This window comes from Camelus ferus, chromosome 14 (genome assembly GCF_009834535.1).
Source record: "Camelus ferus isolate YT-003-E chromosome 14, BCGSAC_Cfer_1.0, whole genome shotgun sequence".
In the NCBI taxonomy this organism is placed as follows: domain Eukaryota; kingdom Metazoa; phylum Chordata; class Mammalia; order Artiodactyla; family Camelidae; genus Camelus; species Camelus ferus.
Genome location: NC_045709.1, coordinates 25,073,808 through 25,099,702, shown reverse-complemented (window position 1 = coordinate 25,099,702; position 25,895 = coordinate 25,073,808). Strand labels below are relative to the sequence as shown.

At 61.0% G+C, this 25,895-nt stretch overlaps 1 protein-coding gene across 3 annotated transcripts; it reads left to right on the top strand.

Moving 5' to 3' along the window:
- The first annotated feature begins 1,195 nt into the window (after positions 1-1,195).
- TFDP1 (transcription factor Dp-1) lies at positions 1,196-23,133 on the top strand. 3 transcript variants are annotated; one of them, XM_032496572.1, is made up of 12 exons: positions 1,196-1,245; positions 2,142-2,216; positions 9,347-9,413; positions 11,100-11,206; positions 13,882-14,003; positions 14,868-15,033; positions 15,238-15,381; positions 15,817-15,885; positions 17,693-17,844; positions 18,234-18,400; positions 19,289-19,367; positions 22,009-23,133. In XM_032496572.1, the coding sequence occupies exons 2-12, from the start codon at positions 2,205-2,207 to the stop codon at positions 22,154-22,156; spliced, it is 1,233 nt and encodes a 410-aa protein (XP_032352463.1). In that variant the 5' UTR covers positions 1,196-1,245; positions 2,142-2,204; the 3' UTR covers positions 22,157-23,133. The 3 variants fall into 3 exon arrangements, with proteins under 3 accessions (XP_032352463.1, XP_032352462.1, XP_032352464.1); XM_032496571.1 differs by having other exon boundaries at positions 1,233-1,366; XM_032496573.1 differs by lacking the exon at positions 1,196-1,245 and adding an exon at positions 1,478-1,501.
- Positions 23,134-25,895: the final 2,762 nt, after the last annotated feature.

Genomic DNA, 25,895 nt, shown 5'->3' with positions numbered 1-25,895 from the left:
AGATGTTACAGCTTAAGGCTGGAGTGGCTTTACTAGAGAGGCAGGAGTGGGCGTGGTCAGCATAAAAGTGGTTAAACTGTGAAACCGTTTTAGACGGGTGCAGTGCAGCACCTCACGCCTGCCGGGAAGAGACAGGCCTTCTTTGCTTGGCGCTCAAGTCCTCTGCACACCGCTGCCTGGTGCCCTGGACTTTGGGCATGACTCCCAGGCCTTGCCCACCCTCTGCTAGGTCTCCGGCACTTGGGGCCCAGTGCCCTGGCAGTGGTGGGCTCCAAGGGGGCAAATATTCAGGGCTCAGGGCTCACTGTCCCCCTAGGTCCAGTCCATCTGGCGATGAGGAGCAAACCGGCACCGTTCAGCGCAGAGGATTAGCGGAATCTGGGCGGAGGCTGGGTGTGGACATGGAAGCCGCTGGCAGGGCAGGAACAGGAGAGCACAGGGTGGACTGGGCCCTCCGTGCTGCACGTGCGCACACACCAGCCTCCTCCATGTACCTACACACGCACAGGTCTGGCAGCCTCTCCTTGTGCACATATGCATATGCCCGCCTGTACATGCCCACGGGCACAAACCCAGCCTGCCTTTCTCCTCCACGAGTATACATACACACTGCGCACTTACTTGACCCCCCAGTCCTCCGTGTGCGCACACCTGCAGGTGCACACACATGCTCCACCCCTGTCCTGGGTGTGCGTGCTCATGCATACATCCCTTGCCCCTGGCTGCGCACACACGTACGTGCACAACTGGTCCCGGCCCCCGTGTGCATACACACTTACCTGTACACCTTGCCCCAGTCCCCCAGGTACCCACACATCCACCCACAGTCGGCCCCTGTCCCCCTTGTGCACACACACCGACATGCGCTCCAGCCCCTATCCCCCGCGTGCGCACGCACGCAGTGCACCTCCTGCCCCTGTACCCCGTGTGCGCACCCGTGCACACATCCCGGGCCCGAACCCCGCGCGCGCACCGCGGCTTCCGGGGCCAGGCCCTCCTGTCCATCCCTGCCAGGCGCGCGCACACAGGCGCACACGCGGGCACGCGCAGGCGCAGCCTTCCCCTTAGAGCGCGAGCGCGGGCCGCGCGGCGGGAGGAGGAGGAGGAGGAGGAGGAAGAAGAAGAGGAGGAGGAGGAGGAGGAGGAGGGGCCGAAGGCGCGAAAAGGCGCGCAGGCGCGCTGCGGGAGCCGGGCCGCCGCCCACGTCACCGCGCCGCGCACGTCACGCCGCCCGACGCTCGCAGGGTGAGCCCCGCGCCCCGGCGCCTCGGCAGGGCAGGGACCCCGGCCGAGCGCCGCCGGGACCGCCCTCCCCTCCCGCCCCGCCTGCCCGCGCCCGCGTGTCCGCGCGCCGACCGCCCGCCAGGTGCGGCGGGCCGGGGTCCCGTAGGGGCGCGCGCCGGCAGGGCGCCCGCGGACCCCGACCGACCCCCACCCCCGCGCGCCGCGTGCGCTCGACCCCGGTCCCCGCGCGCCCAAGGCCGCCGCGTGGGGCCCCCAGGTGACCCGGCCCGGCGCGGTCGGGGTGCGCGGGCCCCGGGCGCGGCCTGCAGGCGGCCTCCGGCGGAGCAGCGCGCGCCGGCGTCCGCGCGCGGCGGGGGTCGGGGCGGGGCGGGGCGGGTCCGAGCGCGCAGGGTCCGGGGTCCGCGGTCCAGGGCTCTGGATGCAGGCGGCGCTGCCCGACCTGCCCGCCGACTGCCGGTTCCGGCGCGCGGGGGGCGCTCGCGGGATGCGGCCGCGGCCTAGTGACAGGCTGGAGGCCGGACCCCGGAAGCCCACCTGTCAGAGTTACCGGTCGGCCGGTGGTCGCCGGAGGGCGGGGGGTGCAGGTGGGGAGCGCATGTGCGCTGGGACGCGGGGCTGCGCCCGGGTTGGGGCGCGGGCCGCGGTGCCAGACTCGTCCGCGCTGGGTCTTTGTGCGCGTCTGTGGAGGCCAGGCGGGCACCCTGGTGTTGGCCGAGCTGCCATTCCCGAAAGGACTTTAAAACCCCGGGGTGGGGGTGTTTCTGCTGGCCGCTCCCGCGCCCGGGGGATGGAGCGCGGTTGGGAAAGGAAGGTGCCTCCGACCTGGAAAGGCGGTGGGGACGAGGTGGTGCTGCGGTATCCTCGCTCATTGCTTGTTTTTCCTTCCTTCTTCCCAGAAAAACCATTTTTCTTCTGTGGAGGGCGAACACTTATAGCATCGATTTCACGGATCTGGTAACATGGCAAAAGATGTGAGTATGTTGCTTCCCGCCGGACAGACTGCGTTCTTGGTGGTTTTCCGGCTTTATTTGGGATGACAACACGGAGATTGCAGGAGCGTGTATTTCAGATTTAAAGCACATGGAACAAGATGAGAGTGGAAACGGCGGGAGGCCGGTGGCTTGTGTGGAGATGCGGGCCGGCCCTACCCCAGCTTTGCAGCCCTGAGCCCCGGTGACAAACCTGGATGAGGCTTGGTGGACGTGCCTCCTGGCCTCTCCAGCCCCTCGACTTGTGGGTCTGATGCCTCTGTCGGGGTCACCCCACGTTCTGGCTGCAGATGCCACACACCTGTTTTGTGTACAGAGCAGGATTTGGTCCATGAAGCACTAAGCACTGGTTTTGGCAACCTTTTTTCTCAGAAAAAATGAAATTCTCTGATTACTGAAATGTGGTAAAAAAAAACAAACAAAAAACTTCTGCGTTAGCTTTTGTATTTGTCGTGAAGCTATAGAATATAATGAATAATTTTTTCACTTGTCCCAAGAAATAGGTGTTTAGGCCCCAAAATGCAGCCTGTTTTATCGGCTGTGTGGCTCTGATTTTCTTGGCGACACCAGTTAGGTTCTCGGAAGCCCCAGCTCTGTCCGTCAGTGTTTGTGAGAACTCGCCGTTCTTAAACATGAGTGAAAAGAGGCTCTTGGTTTACTCGTTTATCGCGTGGAGTGGGACACGCATCTCGGAGGAGTGGCATCTGCCTGAGACACGCCTGGAGGTGAGAGGTGCGTCTGCGTCTGTGGGACCGAGCAGGAGGGGACAGGCCTTCCCGGCAGCCCCCAGGTGTGGACGTTCTCAGAGCGCCAGTCAGAGGGCACCCCTGCTGCCAGCTGTGGGCGGCAGGCTCCCCGCGCTGCTTGGTTTGGCAGTGAGAGTGTGCACAGATGCCCCGTGCGGTGCATTTGAGGTTGGAAATCATGATCTGTGTGTGACTTGGGTGATTTTATCACCTCTGCCTTCGTGGACGGCCACGCTTGGTTCTCTGCACGCGGGATAGCGGCCGTGCTCAGTAAGGGTCCTGCCCCCCGTGTCGCCTGTCCGCACGCAGTGCTGGGGTTGGTGTGTCCAGGACTGAATTTGCTTGTTCTCTGGAGAGCAGCTCCTTGTTCAGGGAGCCCTTTGACTCCTGGGCGTCTGGGGACATAAAGACAGCCGCACCACGTGCCTGGCTGCAGGAGGTCCTGTCTCCTGGGAAGACCGCACCTGTCGTAGGTGCGTCTGGGCTTAGAGTCCCGCGCAGCAAGGCCATAGTCCCTGCGTGCTGCCAGGTGACGGTGACTATGACCACACCCATGTCCTCGAACCCTCGTCTGCTGCCTGTCCCAGGCCGTCTCTGCGAAGCCCAGAGGGTGAGGACAGGGAGAGTGTGGAGGTGGCGTGTGGGGCTGGGGCCTGCGCTCCGGTGCCACCTGTGCGCCTGGTTGGGGCTTGTCACCCTGCCGAGTGACATTGTAGCTTATAGGTCGTTGACTTCTGAGGGCAGTTCCATGAGTTTGTTTTGTGCCGGCTGTGGCTCCCGGGCCTTGTCCTGGTAGGGAGGGTTTGCCTGGCTGAGATGCTGTCACGCTCTGGTGCCCAGGACACTCTGCGGTCAGCGTGGACACTGACAGATATGTCTTGCCATGTTAAAAACGGCGGTTGTGTGAAGTAGGAAGTGGATGGCCCCCAGCGTGTATGCGCCGTGTGGGCTGAGTGTGTGCGTGTCCCACTGGGCTGCCCGTCCTGCCTGGGCCTCCAGTGTGAGCGACCTGGTGCGCCGGCCTTTGGAAACCTGTGCTTACATGATAAAGGGCCCAATAGCGGCCGAAGCCCTAGCACCAGGCTGGGGGTCCGAGGGGGGAGTGTGGCCCAGGGCCACAGTTGGAGTGGTCTGCACCATGGGGGACAGGGTGCTGCCGTCCCCACTGGCAGGACCCTGCCCTCTTCCTTCAGTGAGAACAGTGAGGTGGATCGTTGGTTTGTAGAATTATGGGGTGCTTCTGCCAGAGATGTTGCAGTGCAGGTCTGGGGCCCTCCCCGCCTTGCTCTGGGTGGGAGTCCCGGCCCAGTCCGAGGTCACCTCCACTCGGGCAGCCCCTGTCGGAGCTCAGCCGCTCCCTTTGAAGGTGCTCTGATCCTGCTGTGCGTCCTGTGAGCGTGTGGGTGAGTCCCCAGGCCAGAGACCAGAGAAAAGGGTGGACGTGTGGGTTTCTGAGGGGCGCTGTGCTGAGCCTGGTTACCAGCTGCAGGGGACTTGCCAGCTTGTCTGAAACACGCATCCTGAGTGTCCTTTCACAGGCTGGGCCTCGAGGATGAAATTGGGGCCAACCCACTGTTTCCTCCGGTCCTTGGCGGCATGAGCTCGGGCCCCTCGGCCCTTCCCCACCTGGGCCACGAGGGGTGAGCTCTGCCCCTCTGGGTGACCCCAGGAAGACGTCTCCGGCCCTGCTCGTTTCTACAAGAGGCTTTTCGTGTTTGGAACTGATTTTTGTCCACGTGGGAGGAAACGGGAGCAGCTCTGAATCGGTGTTAAAAAGCAGAAGATCACAGCTGGGTGAGAAGTGCTGCCGGGGGCACTGGCTCTGAGGGGTCTTCTGGGGGCACCTGGTGTGACACGTGGAGGGGATGTCCTGTTCCTCATGCGGTCGCTGCGCTTTGCAGCCCCGCACGTCCGGCAAGGGAGGGCCAGGAGCAGGGGCTCCCGGAGCAGGAGGTGGGTGGTGCCCACCCTGAGCTGTGCCGTGGCTTCAGGTGCCGCTTTCCTCACATCCTTACCTTTTAAAAAGCCCTTCCGCCTGCTGGTTAACCAGTTACCCCTCAGCGTGGAGCGGTTGGAAGGGTCTCGCTCGGAAGCCAGCCCTGGCTTCTCTCTCCTGCGGCTTCAGGATGTTTGGGGGCGAGCGGGGACGGGCTGCGGATGCCGGGCTGCGCGGTCACTGCCAGCCGAGGGCCAGGCTTCTGGGACGTGGAGTTGCGTGGGTGACTCAGAGTAGGCCTCACCCTGGCCGCTTCTCTCAGACGATCCAGGTTGTTTGGGCTTTGGCCACGGGCGCCGTGGGGTCGGCGAGCAGGCCCACGGGGCTTGGTCTCGCTCTGTGGCTTGGTGCTGCTCAGGCACTAGCCAGGCCCCTGTCCGGACGTGCTGTGCCGGGTGTTGGCTGCAGGGTGACAGGCTGGCTTCCTCTCTGTCTGTTGTCTGGGCTCAGGACTCTGTTCATTACCCAGTTGTAAACGGGCATTGGGTTTGACGGAAGGAACCCCTGGGTGTCCCCCAGGCTCTGACAGGCAGCATCTCCTGACACGCCTGTACCTGGTGTCCTGTTAAGTAACATCGTGTCACCAGGGGCCTCGGAAGAGGGACAGCGAGCAGCTCTGCTGGACCCGGCGAGAACCAGGGTGGAATTCTGCCCGGAAGTCAGACTGACCTTCCAGAGCTGCCCCCGGCTCGGCCTGCCCTGGCCTCCCTGCCCAGGCGGCAGTGCTGGGGTGCCGGCTCCCTCCGGGGCCGCCCTGCGGAGGCTGGGCCGCTCGCAGGTGTCGTTCTCGCAGTAAGTGTGAGCTCTGTCTTTTCTGCTGAGTCCCGTCAGAAACTGGGGTTATCCTTTCAGCAGGGCTTCTGCAGTTCAGGTCGTGTTTCTTGTGCTTGTGAACGTAACGTCAGTCGTACCAACGTTAGAAGCCCCAGGAAAAGAAAAAGGGAAAAGGAACCCAGCTGGTGTGTCAGAGGGGTTGCTGGGATTTTGAGTTTACTGCTGTTGGATTTTCCCTTGGTCACACACAGATATGAACGTCCACCACCCTCTTCACGTCAGTGAGAGCCAGTATTTCCCCGAATCAGTCATTTTTTCCTACCATGTCATCTTTAGTGGCTGAGCGTTTATTTGACCCGTTGGGAATTGTAGATGGTCGTTTATTGAAAAAGTGGGCTGAAATGGGAAATACTAAAAAATGGTACGTTCCTACACACCTTTGAAAGCCAGACAGGTGGATGCTCACCCCCATCCTCACCCCTTGCCCTTTGGGTGTAGAGCGAAGGTGCTTCCTTGGGGAGCAGGTCCGCTGCTGGGAGATCCCTGCGTTAAGCCGCAGCCCGCGGTGCCCGATTCGGATTTCTGTAAGTGGCTGAAGGACGTAGACATTGGAGACACTGAATGCAACCATGCAGAGTGTTTTCAACGTTTCCTGGCTTTTGACAACATGCCGAAGCCTCACACGTGTGTTTAAAGTGAGCACAGCTGAGTGGTGGCCGGAAGGCGGGTCACCTGAGTGTCCCCAGGGTGGGGGCTGGTTAATGCAGCAGATGCACTGTTCCACTGTGTCCCCTTCCATCCTGGCATCAGAGATTCCGGTAGTTTCCAGTTAAATCTCTCAAGTTTGCACAGACCCATGGTGACCCTCAAGTTCTGAAAGTGTGGCTCTGGGTGGACACTTCACGTGTGCAAGGTCGCTGGGGTGTGGTCGGTGGCTCTGAGATGGTCGTGCCGGTTTGTACGACTTCCGTCAGGTCGCAGGAGAGAGCCCACTTTAACGTCCCAGCGTCAAAACTGAGTCGGGTAACAACTTAAAAAACCCGCACAGCGCGCTCCACTTGGTAGGTGAGAGTTTAAATTGCATTGTTTTAGTTTGCATTTTTCGGTTTGGAGTTTGGATATTTTCCTCTTAAACAGCGTTTCTTTGTGATCGAGGAGCATGCCCTGTGCCCGTCCTCTGTCTGGGCGCTGACTTCCTGCCCGTTGCCTCCACTGCAAACACGGGGACGCTAAACCTTCGTGTCACTTCACAGCAGAAAGCTGGCGTCAGTTCTGTTGCTCAGCACCAGTGGTCAGGAACGGTCGTTCCAGCGTGAACCCGTGGAGGACACACCTTGGGTTCACACCGTGAAGTTCCCCGTTGGGTGCAGGTAGCGGTCCAGAGTCTGGATGTTAGACTGCACCTCCACTGTGGTCTGAGGCCGGCCAGGGTCTGTCTGCGTCCCTGCGCCTCCTGGGGGGTGGGTGGTCTCAGCCCTGGTCGATCCTCTGCTTGTGGGGTTAGTGCCTGAGTACCCAGCGTGGGTCTGATCTTTGCTGTCTGTTTGCTTTTCAGGAAAATCAGGGTTTGCGTGCAGATCCTTTTGCCAAATTGATGGCGTCTAAATCCTGTTTTGCAGGAAGGTGGGGTGAGGGGGAAGCTGTGCTGGGTTTGGGAGCTGGCGTGCTTGGCGCTTGGTCCAGGTGAAGGCGCGCCCTCCTGGAGGTGGTGTTGCTTTAGCGCTGCCTCTGAAAATCTCGTTTTCTAAGTTTAGGTGTCTTGTTTGAAACCACGTGCAGCGTGACAGACAAACGTTTGCCTTAGTATTGCCCCAGGAGTCGCCCAGGAGTTAGGACGGCCGTGGGCTCGGGGTGTCCTTCCGTTCTCAATGCTCCCCGTGCCCTGCCCCCAGCACACTCGCCATGTGGGCACAGGGAGGTCACAGAATTAGAGTCTGGGGGCTTTTCCACTGCAGGGAACGTTGAGCCCTGCTGTAGCCTGAGGGGTCAGCAGGGCACTTCCAGGGGAAGAGGATGTGGTGGGGACCCCCTCCTCCCACAGGTGTAGCCCCGCTTCCTAACACACTCGAAGCTGGCTCTGGGGGGCTGCAGGACCCGCTCTGACTTGGGGTGGGAAGGGGAGGGTCTTGGGCGGCCGCAGGCCCCACCCCCCATGGCGACGGTGGCACCGTCCTCCCTGGTTTGAGTGATATATCGGTGACATGTGGCCCAGGGGCTCGGGACTCTGCTGGGTCCTCGTTTGTGCCAGTCCTTCCCTGGGGGGACCTGTGGGGGGGTGTCCCTGCCATCCCGTGGCCCCGGAGGAGAGCCATCCTTGTGCGCCCAGGCTGACGGTGTGGCTGGCGGACGGTGTGTCATGTGGCCTGGCTGACCCGCCGTCTGCAGGATGAGAGGAGAGGGATGTGCCTGCTCGGCCACCATCCCTGGTAGACAGACCGGTGTGGGCAGCCTGACAGCTGCTCCCTGCAGCCACTTTTCAGCTGGCCTGGGACTTGGTCCAGGCTGGCAGTGGAGAGGCGTTGCCACGGCCGGTCTCAGAAGGTGTGCTGGGAAGAGGCTCCCGCCCGGGGCTGCAGCCCCAGGTGTGTGTGGGCGGACGGGGCCCAGGGCGGGCGGGACGTGAGGGGCTGTGCTGCCTGGGCCCTCCAGGGCTGGGTGGCGTGGGGCTGTGCCCAGATCCCTCTGCTTTCACGCCTGGCTCTCGTGTGCAATGTGTGCATTGGCGTGTATGCCCGTGTGTGTCCGTTTGCGTGCGCAGGTGTGTGTGTGTAGGTGTGTGTGCATGTGGTGGGCGTGGCGTGTGTGTGTTGTCTGTGTGTGCACGCATGCATGCACGTTAGGTCAAGTGGCAGAGCTGGGTTTGGGCCCCTTGCCCACGAGCAGAGCCCCGTGTCCCTTGGTGGGGACGCGGGCAGAGGATACTCAGCAGAGGAGCCCGTGGCCCCCGGGTGTGGGACCTCAGTGCAGGCAGCACGGTGCCCACACCGGGCGGTGGACTTCAGGCCCGTCAGGGGAGCAGGTCCCACTGTGTCCCGCCCTGGAGGTGTCCCGGCGACAACCCAGTGGCCCTGGGCCCTCCAGTGCATGTGTTGGGTGCACAGGCCTCTCTCAGCTCATGTTTGCCTGTGCCTGGCTGGGCCTGACTGTGAGGCTGCCTGCATCCCTGCACGGTCGCCTGGCGACAGGACCGGGCCCCGGGGTCGCGAAGGGGAGGGTGGACGAAGCGGGGCCCCCACTAGGCTCCTTCTGGCCCGGGGGTGGCTGTCCCCACGTGGGGGCGACGTGGCCAAGCTGCAGGTCCTTGTGGGGCTCTCCGGCTGGATCAAGGTGATGCCCTGCGGTCACGCCTCTGCCAACCTTGGACGTGACCCTTGAAGTGACGTGCGACCGGTGCCTGGAATACGAGTATTCCACGGTGTCTCAGGCTAAGCTTGAGAGGCTGGAGCCTTCACACACTCTTGTTTATGCTGATTGTCGCAGCAGGACCGACGGGTGAGGGCCCTGCACGTGGCCCTGAGGGGGTGACGGGGATTGTCAGCAGGGTGACCCCATCCCGCTTGGCAGTCCTGTTCATTCTGTTGCTGTTGCTCCCACAGGCCGGCCTGATTGAAGCCAACGGGGAACTCAAGGTCTTCATAGACCAGAACCTCAGTCCTGGAAAAGGTAAGGGTGCCTGTCTCGGGGCCGCACGTCTGTGGAGCAGCGTGTTCCCTGTTATGTGTTGTGCTGTGTGTGTGTGGACGCGCGCGCACGTGCCTCTCTGGCCGTGGGGCCCACTGGCCCGGGCTCGGCAGACCTCAGAACTCAGACAGCTGCGCCCACTGCGCATGCACGCCTGAGGCCTGGTTTATTTTGGTTTGTAAGTTGAACGCTATTTGCAAAGATTCAGGAAGCGTGGAAAAGTGTGAGGGAGTAACCGCAGGTCACGTGCCTTCCCTCCGTCTTGCATCCGGCCCGTGTGAGCCGCATGTGTCTGTGCCACTTGGGGGGGTCTGTCACGGCCCCTCCCCAGGGCCCGGAGCTCGCAGCTCCTCCCTAAAGACGAGGTGGGCCTGCCAGCAGGTGCGTCTGAGCCAGCGGCTCCTCAGACGTGGAGTCGCTCCATCAGGCAGATGCCGCCGTTCTGTCTTTTAAAAATCTCTCACGTGTCAAAGACAGTTTTTAAAACATTTGCTCTTGTTAAGATGCAGGTCTCTGTTTTTAGAGGAAAGTAAAACTCAAAGCGGATAAGCCTGCTTCTGTTTACAGCAGATAATCTAAATGTTGTCGGTGTCGGTTGGTAGAAGTGTCGCTATTCAGGCAGTCGAACTGCAGGAAGAGTATCTGTCCCAATCAACTCGGTTAATAAGAGAATCACTCAGTGTTCACGCGCAGCAGTGAAGTTCATTGTTCACTGGAATTGGAAGAAGTCTGTTCTTTAAAATGCATGGCCTGAAAGGGGTTCAGAAGTGCACCTTCCGTCCAGGCTGCGTTGAAGACCAGGCTGGAGGCGATGGTGAGCTGCAGCCGGGGGACGTGAGGCAGAGGCCTCTGCTGACAGCCTGTGCGTGTGGCCCCGCCCGCAGACCCCCTCGGGGACGGGAGCCAGCCCTCAGGAGACCTGGGGTCCTGCAGGGAGTCCCCCTCCCTTGCGGTGAGGCCGTCCAGGCCCTTCCAGGGTGGCGGGCCAGTCCCCGGGGGCTTGCTGTCACGTTGACCGTGTTTTATTTATTTCTGTAAAACGAAGCTCTTGTTCCGTACCTGCTGCTTCCCCTGGCCCGAGGCGGTGCCGCCAGCAGGTGCTCTCCGCGGGCCCTGTTGCGGAAGGAGCGTTTCCGTCCTTGCCTAGAACTTCCCCTCTGCTCAGTGTTAGCTCGTCTGAGGTGCAGAGAGCCGGCAGCGTGCTCAAAGGTGTTCTTCCTAGAAGCGGAAACGTGGCTCTGCTTCTCAAGGAGAGGTGGATTGTTGAATTTCTAAACTAGTTTTGCAAACATACAGAGGAGTGTTGGAATATAGGTTAATTCTAATTTGAAATTCTGTAATTGTCACAGAATTGTAGATTTTCAAGTGCGGTTACCTCCAGGTCCTGTGGTCCCACCAGAACATTCTGTAGGCGGGCAGACAGCCCACAGGGGTGGGGGCAGACGGGTGACAGCCTGGGCCCCGACCCCTGGGTGCGGGGTTGGGGGAGGCAGTGTCCCTGCAGCCCCCTTTGGGTTGGAGGGTTCGGCTCATTGAGTGTTTGCAGCTGAGCCGTGGATCTGACCTGAGAAGAGCGGGCACAGGACGGGTGTCTCATGAGAAGCGCCCAGAACTCCCCTGGAGCCTTCACTCAGGAGAGACGTGGCCTCTGGTTTCCTTGCGTTGCAGGTGTGGTGTCCCTTGTAGCTGTCCACCCCTCCACAGTCAGCACGCTTGGGAAGCAGCTGTTGCCAAAAACGTTCGGACAGTCCAACGTCAACATCGCTCAGCAAGTGGTAAGGCCTCCTGTGTGGCCCATGGAGCTGGCCGCCCCTTCCTGGGGCTTAGGAGCTTGTGGCTAGGGTGTAGGTGGTTTCCGAGTGCTGTGTGTCCTTCCCCGGCCCGGGCCTTCCTGTCCTTACGGCAGGACCGGCCAGGGCAGCTTGCCTGCCAGCTGCACGTGCCCTGCCAGCCTCCGTGGTCCTGGACCTGCCCTGACGGGCGTTTCCCAGGTGGCCCGTGTGCTTAGGTAGAGTGGCCTGAGGTGGGGGGCGGGGGGTGGACCGCTCCTCAGCCTTGACCCTCCTATGGGTGGCCTTACTTGCCTACCCGGGACACAGGGCTGGTGTCCTGGGGCCCTCATGGTGGGGTCAGGGATCTGCAGGCCGTTAGGCACTGCAGGACAGGGTGTCCCTGCTCATCCTGGCTGACAGACCCCCGTGCCGGGCACCCTCTCCCCCGAGCACCCACACCAGCCCGTCAGCTGCTGCTTGTGGGTTTGGCAACGCTTACCCTGGCTCGGGGCCCCGCACGGCTGGGAGGAGGGCGTTCTCTGCCCCAGGCTGCCTTCCCGGCCCCGTGTCCAGACGACCCCCCAGGCCCGGGTGTGGTGGCGTCCGGCTGAAACACTGTGGTTTTCAAATCGATAGTTTGTAGAGATCCTGGACCTTCCTCGGCCTCACACATGCTCAGTAAACCTTGGTGGAAGGTGAAGGTTCTGTTTTTTGTTTTACTTTGTAACCCGTAGCGTTTCGTCTCACAGGTGCTGTGTGTTGTCGCGGAGTCACACCTGAGAATAGCTCAGTCGTTACAAGGCTCGGCCCTTGCTGCCGGTTTAAATAACTGGGGGGAAGTAACATGAGATTTTTCGGTTGGTGTGCCTTCTGACCGTCAGCTTTACGAGTCTGAAGGTTTCGTCCCTTGTTTGGACCCCCCCGTTCTGGAGCAGAGGTAGTGCTGGGAGTCCATCCTCCGCAAGGTACCCGTTGAGCGAGTTGAAGCTCACATGTCCCGGGTGCCGCTTCGTCTTTACGCTCAGGAGGTTAGAAATGAAAGGGCTGGCTGGTCTCACGGGTGGCTGAGGCTTCTGCGTCCCTGAGCGAGACCCGTCGGCTGGCCGTCTGGTCTCCTCATCCCCCGGCTGGCGGGCCAGGCTTGGGGTCCCGGTCAAGACTGAAGGGGGCCCACAGGCGGGATTTCCCTGAAAAATGGTGAAAACGGGAAAAAGCCCGCAGTGTCCACCGTGAGGCTGTGGGTAGCGGCCAGCAGGCAGGCGGCGCCCACCGCTCACATCTGCCCTGTCGTCGGGGAAGGCCACTTGGAGGGAGCTGCTGCTGAGTGCCTGCTGTGTGCCGGCTCTCTGTCCCCACCGCAGAGCACTTGGACCGAGAGGGGTGCCACACAGTGGGAGGACGGTGGCGAGGCCCTGGTGTCCAGTGGGGCACTGACCCTGAGGCTGGGTCCCCACCTGGGGGAGCAGCAGCACGTGAGGTCAGCCAGCCTCGCCTCTGCCAGCCACGCGGGCGGGTCCTGGGTGCCCTCCGAGGGTGTGACGGCTCTGCGGTCCCCAGTCTGCTGACTGTGGCTCTGGCCGACTCACCTCCCCATGACCCGGGGCCCTGTCTCTCACACACTCCTCGTGAGGCCCGCCCCTCTGCAGGTTGGCCTCACCCCTCCTGTTGCATTTTTTAGAACTCTCGCTATTTGATTCCATGTTTTTTGAGTGAGAGTGACCTGCACTCTGAGGAAGGCTGTGGCGAGGCTGCTGCCACTGGAAACATGAATTAAAAGAATGAAATTCAGCTGAGCTGTTTTTTGTCCATGGTTTGTGGATCATTAACATTGACAGGTGACCTGGGCTTAGGGATAATATACAAAGTGCCAGGTCAGCTGTCCCAGGGCCATGGCAGGCAACACTTATCCCGCTAAGACGCGGACTCTTCCGGAGTGTCCAGCTTAAAATAGCCTGGACACAGCCTCCCTCTGAGGCTGCCCGGCCCTGGAGAGCCGGTGTTGGCACGGTTGGTGACGTCACCATGTTGTGAGGCCCTCCTGTGGGGCCGCCGAGACGCAGTGCTTCTGGGTGGCTCCTGGTCTGCAGCGGCACCTCTGAGAAGCCGGACATGGCTGTTGTCATGTCCCTGTGTTCGTGCTCCAACAGTTGTTGACGGGGCCAGAGTTCTGAGTGCTTGTTTGTGTCCCGGGGGCAGCAGGACCCTGCCTTTGCCCCCAGTGTGGTGGCCTCCCTCCCCGTTGCCCTGTGCCGTTTGGGGTTCCCGGACCTCCACACTTGGGTGGGCTGGTGGGCACCACAGCCAGTCTCACTGGCCCCGTGTTCCTGTTTCTATTTTTTGGGTTGGTTGTACCACCATTGGAGCAGGGTTCATTCCTGTCCATGTCAGTAAAAGCAAAGGAAGTTAAAGAGTCAAAAGCTGCAGGCCCACTGTTGACGGCTCCCACGGGGTGTGTCTCCTGCCGTGTCTGTGTGGCTGGAGGAGGTGCCTGAGGTCAGCCAGGGAGGTGGAGGTGCTCAGAGCAGGAGGGAGGTCGTGGACCGCGGTCCAGTGTCCACCGGCACATGGGATCGCTGCTTCTCTGTCTCTGGGGTTAATGGAACTCAGCAGCGGCCGTAGGTAGTGAGAAGTTGTACGTGGGGGTCTCTGACTGATCTGAATCATCTCTTTGACTGTAGGTGATCGGCACGCCCCAGAGACCTGCGGCACCCAACACGATCGTGGTCGGAAGCCCCCACACTCCTAACACTCACTTTGTGTCACAGAACCAGCCTTCAGACCCCTCACCTTGGTCTGCCGGGTGAGCATGCACCGAGGTTTACCCCAGCCTCTGCCTGCGCGGGCCAACCACCCTGCCGAGGACTGGGAAATGCCGCGCACGCCCAGAGCGAGTGTGTGTGCATGTCTGTGTGCGTGTGCACGTGTGTGCGAGGCTGGGCTGTGGAAGAGCCCCCTGTGTTCCGGGGTGGGGTGTGGCTACACTGAAGAAGAGGAGGAAGCTGGCTGTGTAACGCAGCGTTGACTCTCACACTTGGCGTCCACACCAGAAAGTGGCGTTTTTCAAAGCCCAGTAAATGTGGTGGCCCCGCGGCAGCTTCCCCTGCTGCACCTGCACACGGCCAGGGGGATGGCCCCCCACACGTCCTCGGACCCTTTCTTCCACTGATTGGTTGTACTTGAGGGTAGCTGTATGGCTTTCCTTAAAAACAGACAAAAGCTAAGCTGAGGAATCGCGTTTGTGTTGGTTCTAAAGCGAAAATCATCAGTGCCCGGAGTCCATCAGCTAAACCAGGGGGGCCTGTGCTCTGTGTGGCCACTTGGGAGGTTCAGAGAAAGCCCGGACGTGGGGCCTGCCTCCCCGTCGGCAGCGCTCTGGGGCCGTCCTGCCCCCGCCCTGCCTCTCCTCGGCCGCCCGCGTGCGCACCGGGCCCTGACTCCGGCGGGGCTCCCGTGACTGCCGGTGCCGGTGGCGTCTTCTTGAGCAGTGGCCGGTGTGCCAGGTCTCAGCAGGGGTGTCCCGGGTCCCGCCCCCGGGGATGTCTGCTCTCCCTTGCCGGGCGTCGCAGGTGCAGACGTGAGGTCTGGCTGTGTCCCAGCCCTGCGTGCGCCGGCCCTGCTGGCACCGCCGTGCTGAGGCCGTGGCCGTCCCGTCTCGTGCCTGCAGGAAGCGGGGCAGGAAGGGGGAGAAGAACGGCAAGGGGCTGCGGCACTTCTCCATGAAGGTCTGCGAGAAGGTGCAGCGCAAAGGCACCACGTCCTACAACGAGGTGGCGGACGAGCTGGTGGCCGAGTTCAGCGCCGCCGACAACCACATCCTACCCAGCGAGTCGGTGAGGGAAACGGTCGGGCCGCGCGGAGGTTCTGAGGGATGTTTTCCGCCCTGTTTGTGGGGTGACGCCCACAGCCCCGGTGCTTTTGTGCGCAGCCCCGCCCGCCTGGCTGCCAGCGAGGTGGGTGCCCCGCGTGGGGTGTGTGCCCCCAGGGCGTTCGGGGCCTGACGTCCGACATCGGGAAACCCCTCTCCATCCCCACAGGCTTATGACCAGAAGAACATAAGACGGCGCGTCTATGATGCCTTAAACGTGCTCATGGCCATGAACATCATCTCCAAGGAGAAAAAGGAGATAAAGTGGATCGGGCTGCCCACCAACTCGGCGCAGGAGTGTCAGAACCTGGAGGTACCCCCTGCCCTCGGCTCCGTGTGTGTGTGCAGCAGCCCCTCCTGTCCACACCACCAGCACCTGCTGGGTCTCGTGCTGTTGTGCCTGGACCCGGCGGGAGGGTGTCGGGTGCTCTGTGTCCTGGGCCCCTGAGGGGCCTGCTTTCCCCCTGGCGGGCCCACCGCTGCAGGCACGGTGGGTGGGGTGGTGGGCTCCAGGGTGGGTGAGTCTCGAATCTGAGCTTGTGGGTGTCTCGTTAAAAATCACAGCACGTCCAGGAAACGGGGAGATGGAAAGAGGCTGTGTGGCGCTGAGATTAAGAAAGCCCCGTGCCGGCAGCAGCCGCTGTGTCCCTGCGTTGGGGCCTGCCTGGGGCGGTGTCGGCTGGGGCTTTCACGTGTGCGTGTGGAACAGATTGCGATGATGCCTCATGTTGGTGGTTTGTCTTTGAAGGTAGAGAGACAGAGAAGACTGGAGAGAATAAAACAGAAACAGTCCCAACTCCAGGAACTCATCCTGCAGGTAAGGACACGCTCGTCCTGCAAGCAAGGTGGTCCGTTGCTCCTGCAGCTTTAGTTCCTCCTCAGCTGCAGTGTCTGCACATCTCTGTGTTTCAGCAAATAAAGTCTCTACTCTGAGATTCTGAATACAGGTTCCATGAACGTTCACTGAGCTCGTCCCATGCGGATGTCGTGGACACAACGAGCCCTCAGGGACTTGGGCCGTGATCTGAGAGGGCGCATGCGTGTGTGTGCGTGCATGTGCCTGTGTGCGTGTGAGCCTGTGTGTGCGTGCATGTGCGTGCATGCTTGTGCATGTGTGCACACGTGTGTCCACGTGCATTTACACGTGTGCATAGGTGTGTGTGTGTGCTTGCATGTGTATATTCATGCACGTGCGTGTGTGCCTGTGTGTGCATATGTTCGCGCACATCTGTGAGTGTGTGCACCTGCCTGTTGCTCGTCAGGAGGTGTCTGGGTGGCAGGTGGGCTGGCCCCCGAGGGACAGTGTGGAAGGACTCTCTGGGACACATATGTCCTGTGTTCTGAGCACCAGGCCCCAGACTATGTGAGATGAGGTGGGTCCGCATGTGTGGTCAGAGGACAGGCGTCAATACACCCAATCCTGCCCCAGACACGTGTGTCGGTGAGCCTGCAGAGACGTCACCGAGCACAGCCCTGCCCCTGTGGAGTCCCGGAGGCTCGTGCTCTGGGTCGGAAGCAAGCGTGTGTTGCTGGAGGGTGGCTCATCCCTGGGCTGAGAGTGTGGTGCTGGGGCTGCCCGTAGGCCGTGGGTCAGGGAAGAGAAGGGTTCACAAGATGCTTGTTGGCCCTGCTTAGGTTGGAGGGTGTCAGGGAGTCTCGGGACCCTGTGGGGGGACTGTCCAAGAGCCAGAGGGCTGGGGGTGTTAAAAGCTGTGACAGCAGGTGGGACCCTTGGGCAGAAGTGCGGAGGGTGGGGATCGCCACCCCAGGAAAGGCCGGCAGGGTCAGTGTGGGGTTTGGGGCATCTGCCAGCCTGGCGTCCAGGACCCAGCGGAGGAGGGTGTGCATCTTGCCCCTGCGGGTCTGTTCAGCACGGGGGCCCTGGAAAGAGGGGCCTGGACCCTCCTTGGGGACTGGCCCAGGGGGTGCTTTGGTGGGTAGGGAAGGGGCCGCAGGGCCAAGGGGGCAGGTGGACAGATGGAGGAGCAGGTGGGTGCAGGTCCACCAGGGAGGGGAGGGCATGCCGGGCAGCGGCCCCTCCTGGCTCCCAGGTTCTCCCACTGAGTCCCCAGGGATGGGCTGTGCTGCTTGAAAAACATCCTAGTCGCTGGCTCCCTCCCCCGGAGCTGTCGCTGGGGAGAAGCCGGTGGGGGCACTTTCTGGCTTTAATTCAGGGGCAGGAGAGTTACCTTGAGGGTGAACTCAGTTCTAGCTGAGGCCCCAGGAGAAACAGCCTTTACTGCCAGGCTGCCTGGCACATCCGCGCTCCTGGGGGCCCCGTAACTTGAGGGTGGGACAGCGGGGGCTCTCAGATCCACCCAGAGCGGCAGGAGGAACGGAGCCCCGAATCAGCGCTTTTCCTTTAGCCGCCCCCCACCCCCCGGCTGCGAGATGTGTGTCCAGGTGGCCTGAGTGCCTGTGTCCCCAGCTTCCTCCAGACGTGTGGTGTGTGGACGTTTTCTTTGCTGGGCGACTCCTTGGGGCTGCTGCCCCAGCCACTCTGATCTCTAAAGGGGGGACCAGACCCCCTTGGCGTCGGTGGGCTCTGGAGGGTGTCAGCGCTCAGGGAGGGTAGCTGTTCGGTGACAGCCTGTGTGAGCCGTGTCGGTCGTGCGTCCTTTCAGCAAATTGCCTTCAAGAACCTGGTGCAGAGGAACCGGCAGGCCGAGCAGCAGGCCAGCCGGCCGCCCCCGCCCAACTCGGTCATCCACCTACCATTCATCATCGTCAACACCGGCAAGAAGACCGTCATTGACTGCAGCATTTCCAACGACAAGTAGGTCTGGGGCTGCCCTCGGCCGATGGAAGGCGCTGTCTGGTCCCCTCGGTGTCTGACTTACAGTCGTCACGTCTGGGCTCCTCGCAGGATCAGTGTGCCCTCTGTGTCTCACTTCCCTTGTGACGCGTCCCCTTGAGGAGGACGGCGAATCCAACCCATGGGCTCTGGTCAGGGCAGCTGTTCAGTCCGTCCTGGGGGCCGTGGACTCCCCAGCCGGGCCCTGCCCAGCGCGGAGGTGCTGCCGGAGCCCCTCGTGCAGCGGCCCCGGCGTTGATGTGTTGTGTGACTGAGGAGGGTTTGGGGCAAGTGGGGTGTCCGCTTGGGGCCCCTGAGTTGTGTGTGCGTCTCAGAGACGGTGCTTTTCTGACCATGACCTTCTCCTCCAGGTTTGAGTATCTGTTTAATTTTGACAACACGTTTGAAATCCATGACGACATCGAGGTGCTGAAGCGCATGGGGATGGCCTGTGGCCTGGAGTCGGGGAGCTGCTCTGCCGAGGGCCTGAAGGTGGCCAGAAGCCTGGTGCCCAAGGCGCTGGAGCCCTACGTGACAGGTCAGCCCCCGCCTGGACGGAGCCCCCCCCAGAACAGAGCCCCCACCTCCGCGGCAGGCAGCTCCAGCCTGGCACTGAGGGCAGAGACAAACATGGCGGGGGCCACGTCGGTGGGGTTCTGTCTGGCGGGGCCGTTGTCCCCGGACACGTGGGTGTGGAGTCTACCCGGCACCCTGTGCTTTGCCGTGTGGTTTGCACAGGGAAGCTGGTGTTGGGGTTCCCTTCCAGTGGGGCCCCGAGTTGGGAGATGGCGATCTGGAGGGGTGCAGTAGGTGGGGGCCTGTCCCCCGACGGAGTTGCTTGGTCTGTGCAGCCAAGTGACCAAAAAAGTCTGGAGGGTCAGTGCCCATCCTGACAGCAGGCGGGCGTTTGCGGGGGGAGCTGTTGCTCTGGGTCTCAGGCACCTGTGGATCCTTGGCTGAGCTGGTAGGGTCCTGGCCACGGAGGGATGGACTGCATGGTGAGAAAAAGCTGCCTCCCTGCCTCTCTGTGGGGTGGACTTATCCCCACTGCCTCGGGTGGGACCTGAAGGGCTCCCACGCAGTCCAGGAGGAATGGGAGTCTGGCCACAGAGCGTCCCGTGAGCGGATCCTGCCCACCCCCTGCTCCCACCGCGGCTGTGCCCTGTTCTCAGGGGTGCGGCGGCCTCCAGGCCGGGGCGAATGTAGGTCTTTCTTCCCTTGGTTCCCATGTCTTGCTTTGTGACGACAGCGCCTATCCCAGCTCGGCTGAGGTCACCAGGGACTGCTTACTGGGGACGTGAACGAGGATGCTGAGCCGCCCAGGGAGGCCCGGCTGTGGCCCTGCCTGGGCAGCTCCGAGGGACGGGCACAGCCGTTGTCTCAGCACGTGTGCCTCCTACGTGACTTTGCTTTACTCCTTTTCCAGAAATGGCTCAGGGGTCACTTGGCGGCGTCTTCCTCACATCTGCGGTCTCGGCTTCTAACGGCACAAGGCTCTCTGCTAGGTGAGTAGCTGTGGTCCTGGCAGGGTCATCCGGCAGCGGGGACCAGCCCTCCGCAGCTGCGCAGACCGGGCTCACTGCCCGCCCAACGTGCTCACGCTGCCCCGAGTCACAGCCCAGCCCGTCTCCTGTGCAGAGGCCCCTTTTGTGTGACCAGTTTCTTCCCCAAAGATGAGCAGTAACACACGGGTTTTATTTTTGAGAAACTAGCGCCTGCAAGGTGGGGGCAGTCACGTGACCCGTGGCAGCCCGAGTGACGGTACTCCTTGGTCACACGTTTCCTTTTTCTCTTAACACATTTGAGGTCACAACTACGTATAATTTTGTCCCCTCCTTTCTTCACTTGACCATTTATTGTATTTTTCTGTGCTGAAGGGGCTCTGACGTTTGAATCCATGTGTTTGACCTTTGGCCCAGCAGTCCCGGGCAGAATCATGTTGTGCCTGGGGGTTTATCTTAGTTTTTAAAGGTAAATGTGAGACGGTGTCAGCGGTAGGTGTTGATGATACTGGGTTTATTCGCTTTTGTGCGGTGTTCTACGTTGTGTATGTTACTTTGTCTTCATCTGAGTGTTAATTTTAAGTGTTTAGCTTCGTAAACAGAGCACAGTCGGCAGTGAGTCCAGCCACCGGGGCCGAGTCGTGGTGTGGACACACCTTCCACGGAGGCCCTGGTGTTGTGCGGCCTCTGTGGCGCTGCTGGGGCCCCAGCGCGGCCCCAAGGGGTCTCGCCGGCAGGGGCGCTTGCCCGCGGGGTCGGCCCCGTCGGCGGGGCCGAAGGAGCACGGAGTCCTCCGGGTGCCTGCTCTGGCTGGGCCTCGGCGGAGGTCAGCTCGGCTGTCAGTTCCCGGCCTGCCCCTGCGGGTGTGGTCAGCCTGTGGAGCCCGGACGTGCTTGCTCCAAGAGGTGGGGTTTGGGTGTTTTCTAAACTTTCATCTTTAAGGAACTCCTTCTATTGATTCGTTTTCCAGAGGCTTGTGTCGGTTTTTGTAGCGAAACAAGCAAAGCCAGTACTGTTTCTGAAGAAAAGCCCCCGTGCGTGGTGGTGGACGTGAGAGTTCACAGAGGCGGGTGACGCACATTTGCTGACCCGGCCTCCGTGTCGGGAGTTGGGTGGCTCCCAGTTGCAGGAGGAGCTGCGTGGTCAGCCTCTCGGCTCAGGTCTCAGCCTTCCCGACGTCGTTGCTGGGCTGGGTCTCCCGGAGCGGGGATTCCTTTGTCGAAGAGCTCGGCGTTGAGTAGGTTTCATCGTGCAGCGTTCGCAGACACCAGTCAAGTGTGAAGGTGCTTGTGTGATTTTCTGTTCCAGCATTAGGGTCTGAGGCTGCCCTGGCTGGGGGTGCTGGCGGTGCCACCGGCCGTCAGGGCCTCCGGGGGCACTAAAGCAGCAGCGTGTCCCCGAACCGCGTCACACGCCCAGGCCCCGTCTCAGGTCCCTGACGGCTGGTTTCCAGTGCGGCTCTGACCCTTTCACGTCCTGTCACCTCTGAATGGGTTTGCTCTTCCAGAGTCACCTCCCTTTGTGGAAACAGTCGAAGGCCTTCAGGTCGGCCTGCTGGGCGAGCCCTCCCTCTGGGGCAGATGCTGCGGCTCCGAGTCATGGCGGGAGGCCTTCCCGGAGTCTGGAGGCTGGATGAGCTCTGGGATTTTAATTCTCGGTCGACGTCCTTTCCATACTTGGTGTTTCTTAGAAAACCTCTTTGCCGTTCACCTCGGGTGCTGAGATGCTGAAATGACGTGTGACTTTAGCCCGCCTTGTGGTGGGCATGGGCCCCGGACCACCGCTGGGCCCGCTGACCCCACGTCGGGGGCGCTGCACTGGGATCTTTCACCAGGACCCTGGCTCTCAAACCCCCTCCATTCCAGGCCGGGGCCCCCACCTTCCGGGCTGGATGGCGCTTTGTGGTGAGCACTGCCCCGCTCCTCGTGGGGTTTGGGTTGCACCCACGGCCTCAGATGCCAGTACCCCCCCAGTTGTGACAACCAAAGATGGGGTGAGGCTCCTGGGGGCATCTGCAGGCATGGGCGGGTCCCAGACGCTCGTCCGAGGACCAGCGTGTGGGGGGCCAGGCATCCCTGGCTCCCACTGCCCAGGGCTCCCCGCTGACCATCAGCAGGCGCTGATCCACAAACTGTGAGCACAGTGGGGCCCCGGAGCCGGGCCGGGGTGTGGGCTGCAGGGCGTCTGCGTGAGACTCGCTGGTCTCAGCTCACTGTCACGTGGCGCAGACGCCGGAGGGGCCGGGGCGTTGTTGGCACACGCGCCTGTCCACGCACGAGTGCACGTGTGCACGCACAGCTCACTGGGCCCTCCCTGGCACCGCCGTCGGGGGCCTCGTGTGGAGGGTCCCGGGTCATCCTTTTCGGGCAGGGCCTTTTCTTCCCCTGCCCCCGCCTCTTCCCGGGGGTCCGGAGGTTTTCCGATTTGTGCACCTGCAGTCTTCTTTCTGACGAGACTTGAACGGGAGCAGACTCACTGCTGGGGTCCTGCTGGGTCCCCTTGCTTTGGACGCAAGAGGGTGACGGGGCCACGGGTGCTGGACTCCGTGCTACGTGAGGCCCCCGCTCCTGACTGTGCCCTAGACACCCCGCCGCCCGCCGTCCCTGGTGCGGCCGCTGACCTCGTGCACCTCCCGTCCCTGCAGTGACCTAGCCAACGGCGCGGACGGGATGCTGGCCACCAGCTCCAGTGGGTCGCAGTACAGCGGGTCCAGGGTGGAGACGCCCGTGTCCTGCGTCGGGGAGGACGACGAGGAGGACGACGCCTTCATCGAGAACGAGGAGGAGGACTGAGCCGCGCGGCGCTGGGAGGGGAGCTGCGGAGCAGCCGGCTGGCTCTTGGCCTCCTTGGCGAGCGCAGGACTCAACGTGCGCCTCCGAGCGGCGTGGGCTTGTCCTCGGGGTCTGGACCCTCGGGGTCTGGACGGCTGGCCTGGTGCAGCCAGCTGACGCGCAGCCTCCGCTGCTTTAGGATTTTCTGTTTTCGTTTGCTGTTTCTTTAAATTCAGAGCTTCTGTTGCCCCTTGAGGACTCTTGCTGGGTTTGCTGAGGAAGCTGGGCTCCACCCATCGTTGGTGAGGACAGACGGATGGCCTCCGCCCAGTGCCGAGTGCCGCCTGGTGAGGCCCCGATCGCGACCTGCCCGGCTCTGCTCCCCTGCCTTTTCCTTACGACCTCATTTCCCTTAAATTATATTGACCGTGTGACTCCATCGGGTTTGTACTTTGTTTTTGCTCTGCGTTGCAGCAAACACATTGCAAAGTTCCTTTTTTGTTTTTGTTTGTTTGGTTTGGTAGAAGTTTACTGCCGTGCTGGTGCAGCTGTGGAAACTCTGGAAAGCTTGGAATGGTTTATTGCTTATGGTAAATTCGCCTGATTTCTTACAGGCAGCGTTTGGAGACTTTTTATTACATAGTTGTTTACATACTTATAAGTCTATCATTTAAAGACATGTACTGAAACAAATGTTGTATTTGTTTCGCAAGCATCTTTCTGTAATCTATTATAAAATTGAAATTAAATATAGAGGATGTTTTAACAGTTTTTTAACTCAGAACTTGTCAATCATTTTTAATAGTTGTTTTTTTATAAAAAGAAACAGGAATTTCAGGACAGGCAGTAGTCTCTTTTAAAACTCACTCACAAAGAACCGTTAACTGCACCGTTGCTGTTAGCTGCCTGTTCTAAACAAGCCTTTTTATTGGAACACAAATAAACTTTTCTGTAATATTTTGTGGAATAAAGAGACTTTAACTGTCTGACTTGTTTAACTCGGCACCGTTGGTTTTTATTAATGAAGCGTGTGTGTGCATTTTAAACAAGCCGCGAGTCCCTCTGATACAGGGGCGCTGTTGGGACTCGCCTCTCCACCACCGTGGGAAGGAGTTCGGCCGCTGCCCAAGGCGGTCCTGGGGATGCAGCCAGGGCGGCGCCCCCTCTCCGGTGGCCGGGGCTGGGCAGAGGGCTCATGCCTGCCTTCCTGCTCGCCTTGTTTTCAGGGGAACAGTGCCCACCACCTACCATGCTTTACTCCCTATAAAATGTCACCTTTGTGCACACATGTCCCACAGGGTTACCGAGCACCGGGGGTGCCCTCACGGTGACGCAGCCATGGCGAGATCACCAGGCCGAGTCACTGCCTTTCTTCTGGATCCTGAAAGATGAGACAGATTTTATGGATTTGACTCTTGGAAAAGAGTAAGATTGGAAGGCAAGATAGAATTAAGTGGTTTATTCGAGCTGGTTGAGTGAATCTGTGAACGTTTCAGGAGACGGTTGTGGACTTGAGCAGGGGCGGGCGTCCCTCAGGCTGTGGCCGGAGCCCCTTCCTCCTGATGGTGACTGTAACTCCGACTGTCCTGTGGCTTGTGGGACGGAGGGCCGGGGAGTCTCAGCGCCACATGCAGGTGGACGTGCGGCCAGCCCGGCTTCTCCTGGGCTCTGCACCCTGCTGCGTCCTCCTCCAGTGCATCTGGGCGGGTCCCACCAGGATGACAGCCGCTGGTTCTGAAGGGCGAGGGGGCCTGTGACTGCTGGTTAGGTGGTCATGTTGCTCTCGGGGCCATCCTGGGCAGGCGACAAGGTTCTGGCACCATCTCCTCATTGCTTCTCCTGGTGGGTGCTTGGCCGTGGCCCTGTCATCTCGGAGCATCGCCATCTGGGTGTCCCCGCCTGCACCCTTTGGCCCCCGGTGTCCCTGTGGTGCTCTGTGGGGATGTGTGTGTTTATAAAGGTCACATTTTGTAAGGAGTGAAACATTAAAGGTAGTGAGTGCTGAGTTTCTAACAGGAGGGCCTGTGGCTAAATGGGCCGAGTACTGACTGGGTGTTGGCACAGCGGCTCCTGGAGATGCCAGCACCTGCACGTGGGTGCCCCGCGTGAGCCCAGCCTGTGCCTGCCGTGTGCCCAGTGAGTGCCCCGCGTGTGCCCAGCGAGTGCCCCGCGTGAGCCCAGCCTGTGCCTGCCATGTGCCCAGTGAGTGCCCCGCGTGAGCCCAGCCTGTGCCTGCCGTGTGCCCAGCGAGTGCCCCGCATGAGCCCAGCCTGTGCCTGCCGTGTGCCCAGTGAGTGCCCCGCGTGTGCCCAGCGAGTGCCCCGCGTGAGCCCAGCCTGTGCCTGCCGTGTGCCCAGTGAGTGCCCCGCGTGAGCCCAGCCTGTGCCTGCCGTGTGCCCAGCGAGTGCCTGCCGTGTGCCTGGTGCTTTGGTGACATCAGTGTGAGGCGAAATGGCTCATCTCCACTGGGGAGGAGAAACTTCCAGACTTGAACCTCGGCCTCTGGCCTCTGACCCCTGACCCCAGAGCCTGTGCCACCCCTCCCCCAGGTGCTGATTGTCCCATGTATTTAACAGCGACTTGGCAGAAAATTCTAGAACTTCTTCCCAAGGAGCGGTTTGTGGTCTGTGTGCTTCCAGGACCGAGATCTCACACACCCTTCCCTCCCCAAGCACGCGCAGCCCCTCAGATGCCGGGACTCGGGCCTCCTTGGCCTCTGTCCTTACCTGTGAGATGGGATCTGTGGGTCCGGCCTGGGTCAGCCCCTTGGCCTCATTCGTTTGCAGGTACCTGCGCCCCGCCCCGCCCCATCCCAGCCTCGGTGTCACTTCTGGGTGACCTAGACCTCTGACCTCTGACCTGCCGTTTGTCATGGCACACCTGAGATGACCTAACTTCCGACCTGATGTGATGGTTCTGAGTGGCTCTCGGGGGGGTGGTCAGCAAGGAGGAGCATCTGCCCCGGGCTCTCACGTGGTGGAGACGCCCACACTCCCAGGGTCCCGCAGCCGTGGGGTGCTGCCCGGTGCCTGCCCCAGGCTGTGTCCCCGGTGCTTGTCTGGGGTCAGGACACCGGGCCTCGAGCTCCAGTTTGGGTGAAAATAGGCGACCTCGGTGAGAGCAGGTTTGTCTCTGGACGGATTGTCCTCATCTCAGTGTTTTCCAAGGAGTTAGCGTTGCAGACTTCATGCTCCTGGAGGCTGGCGGGAGGTTGGAAGGGAGGCCGCCTCTGGGCTCGGGTCCGTCCGCGCTGGCGACACCCTTGCTCCCGGGAACCGCGTGTTCTCAAGTGACAGCCGTTCTGCTTTGTCCTGTGGTTTCCCTGACTTGCTATTGAAAGTTTTAAAGAAAGAGGTGTTTGATTTTTCAGTTCTTTCTCCTTATCAGGAAAGACATTACTTTTTTATAGAGTAAGAGTGAGTTTAATTTAATAAACTTGATTTTTAGTTTAGGAATTGCACTTTTTAAAGCAAGCCTCCAGAATGCCCACAGCCCCGTGTTTCACGTCAGTGCATCCCTAGTCTCTATAGTAACAGACAGACAAAACCAATTACAGCAGGAAGAGTGGTGTCCAGGTGGACAAGTCCTCTCGGGGTCTCGGTGGTCAGACGGCTGCTGCCTTAGGGTCACCATGTCGGCCCCACGTTTTTATCAGCACTGCAAACCCTCTCTAAAAAGGAGTAGAGACCTAGTCTGATTCTAATGCCAAGAGTGCGGTGCACAGGCCGGTCTGCTCCCCGCGCCGGCTCCAGCGAGGTGG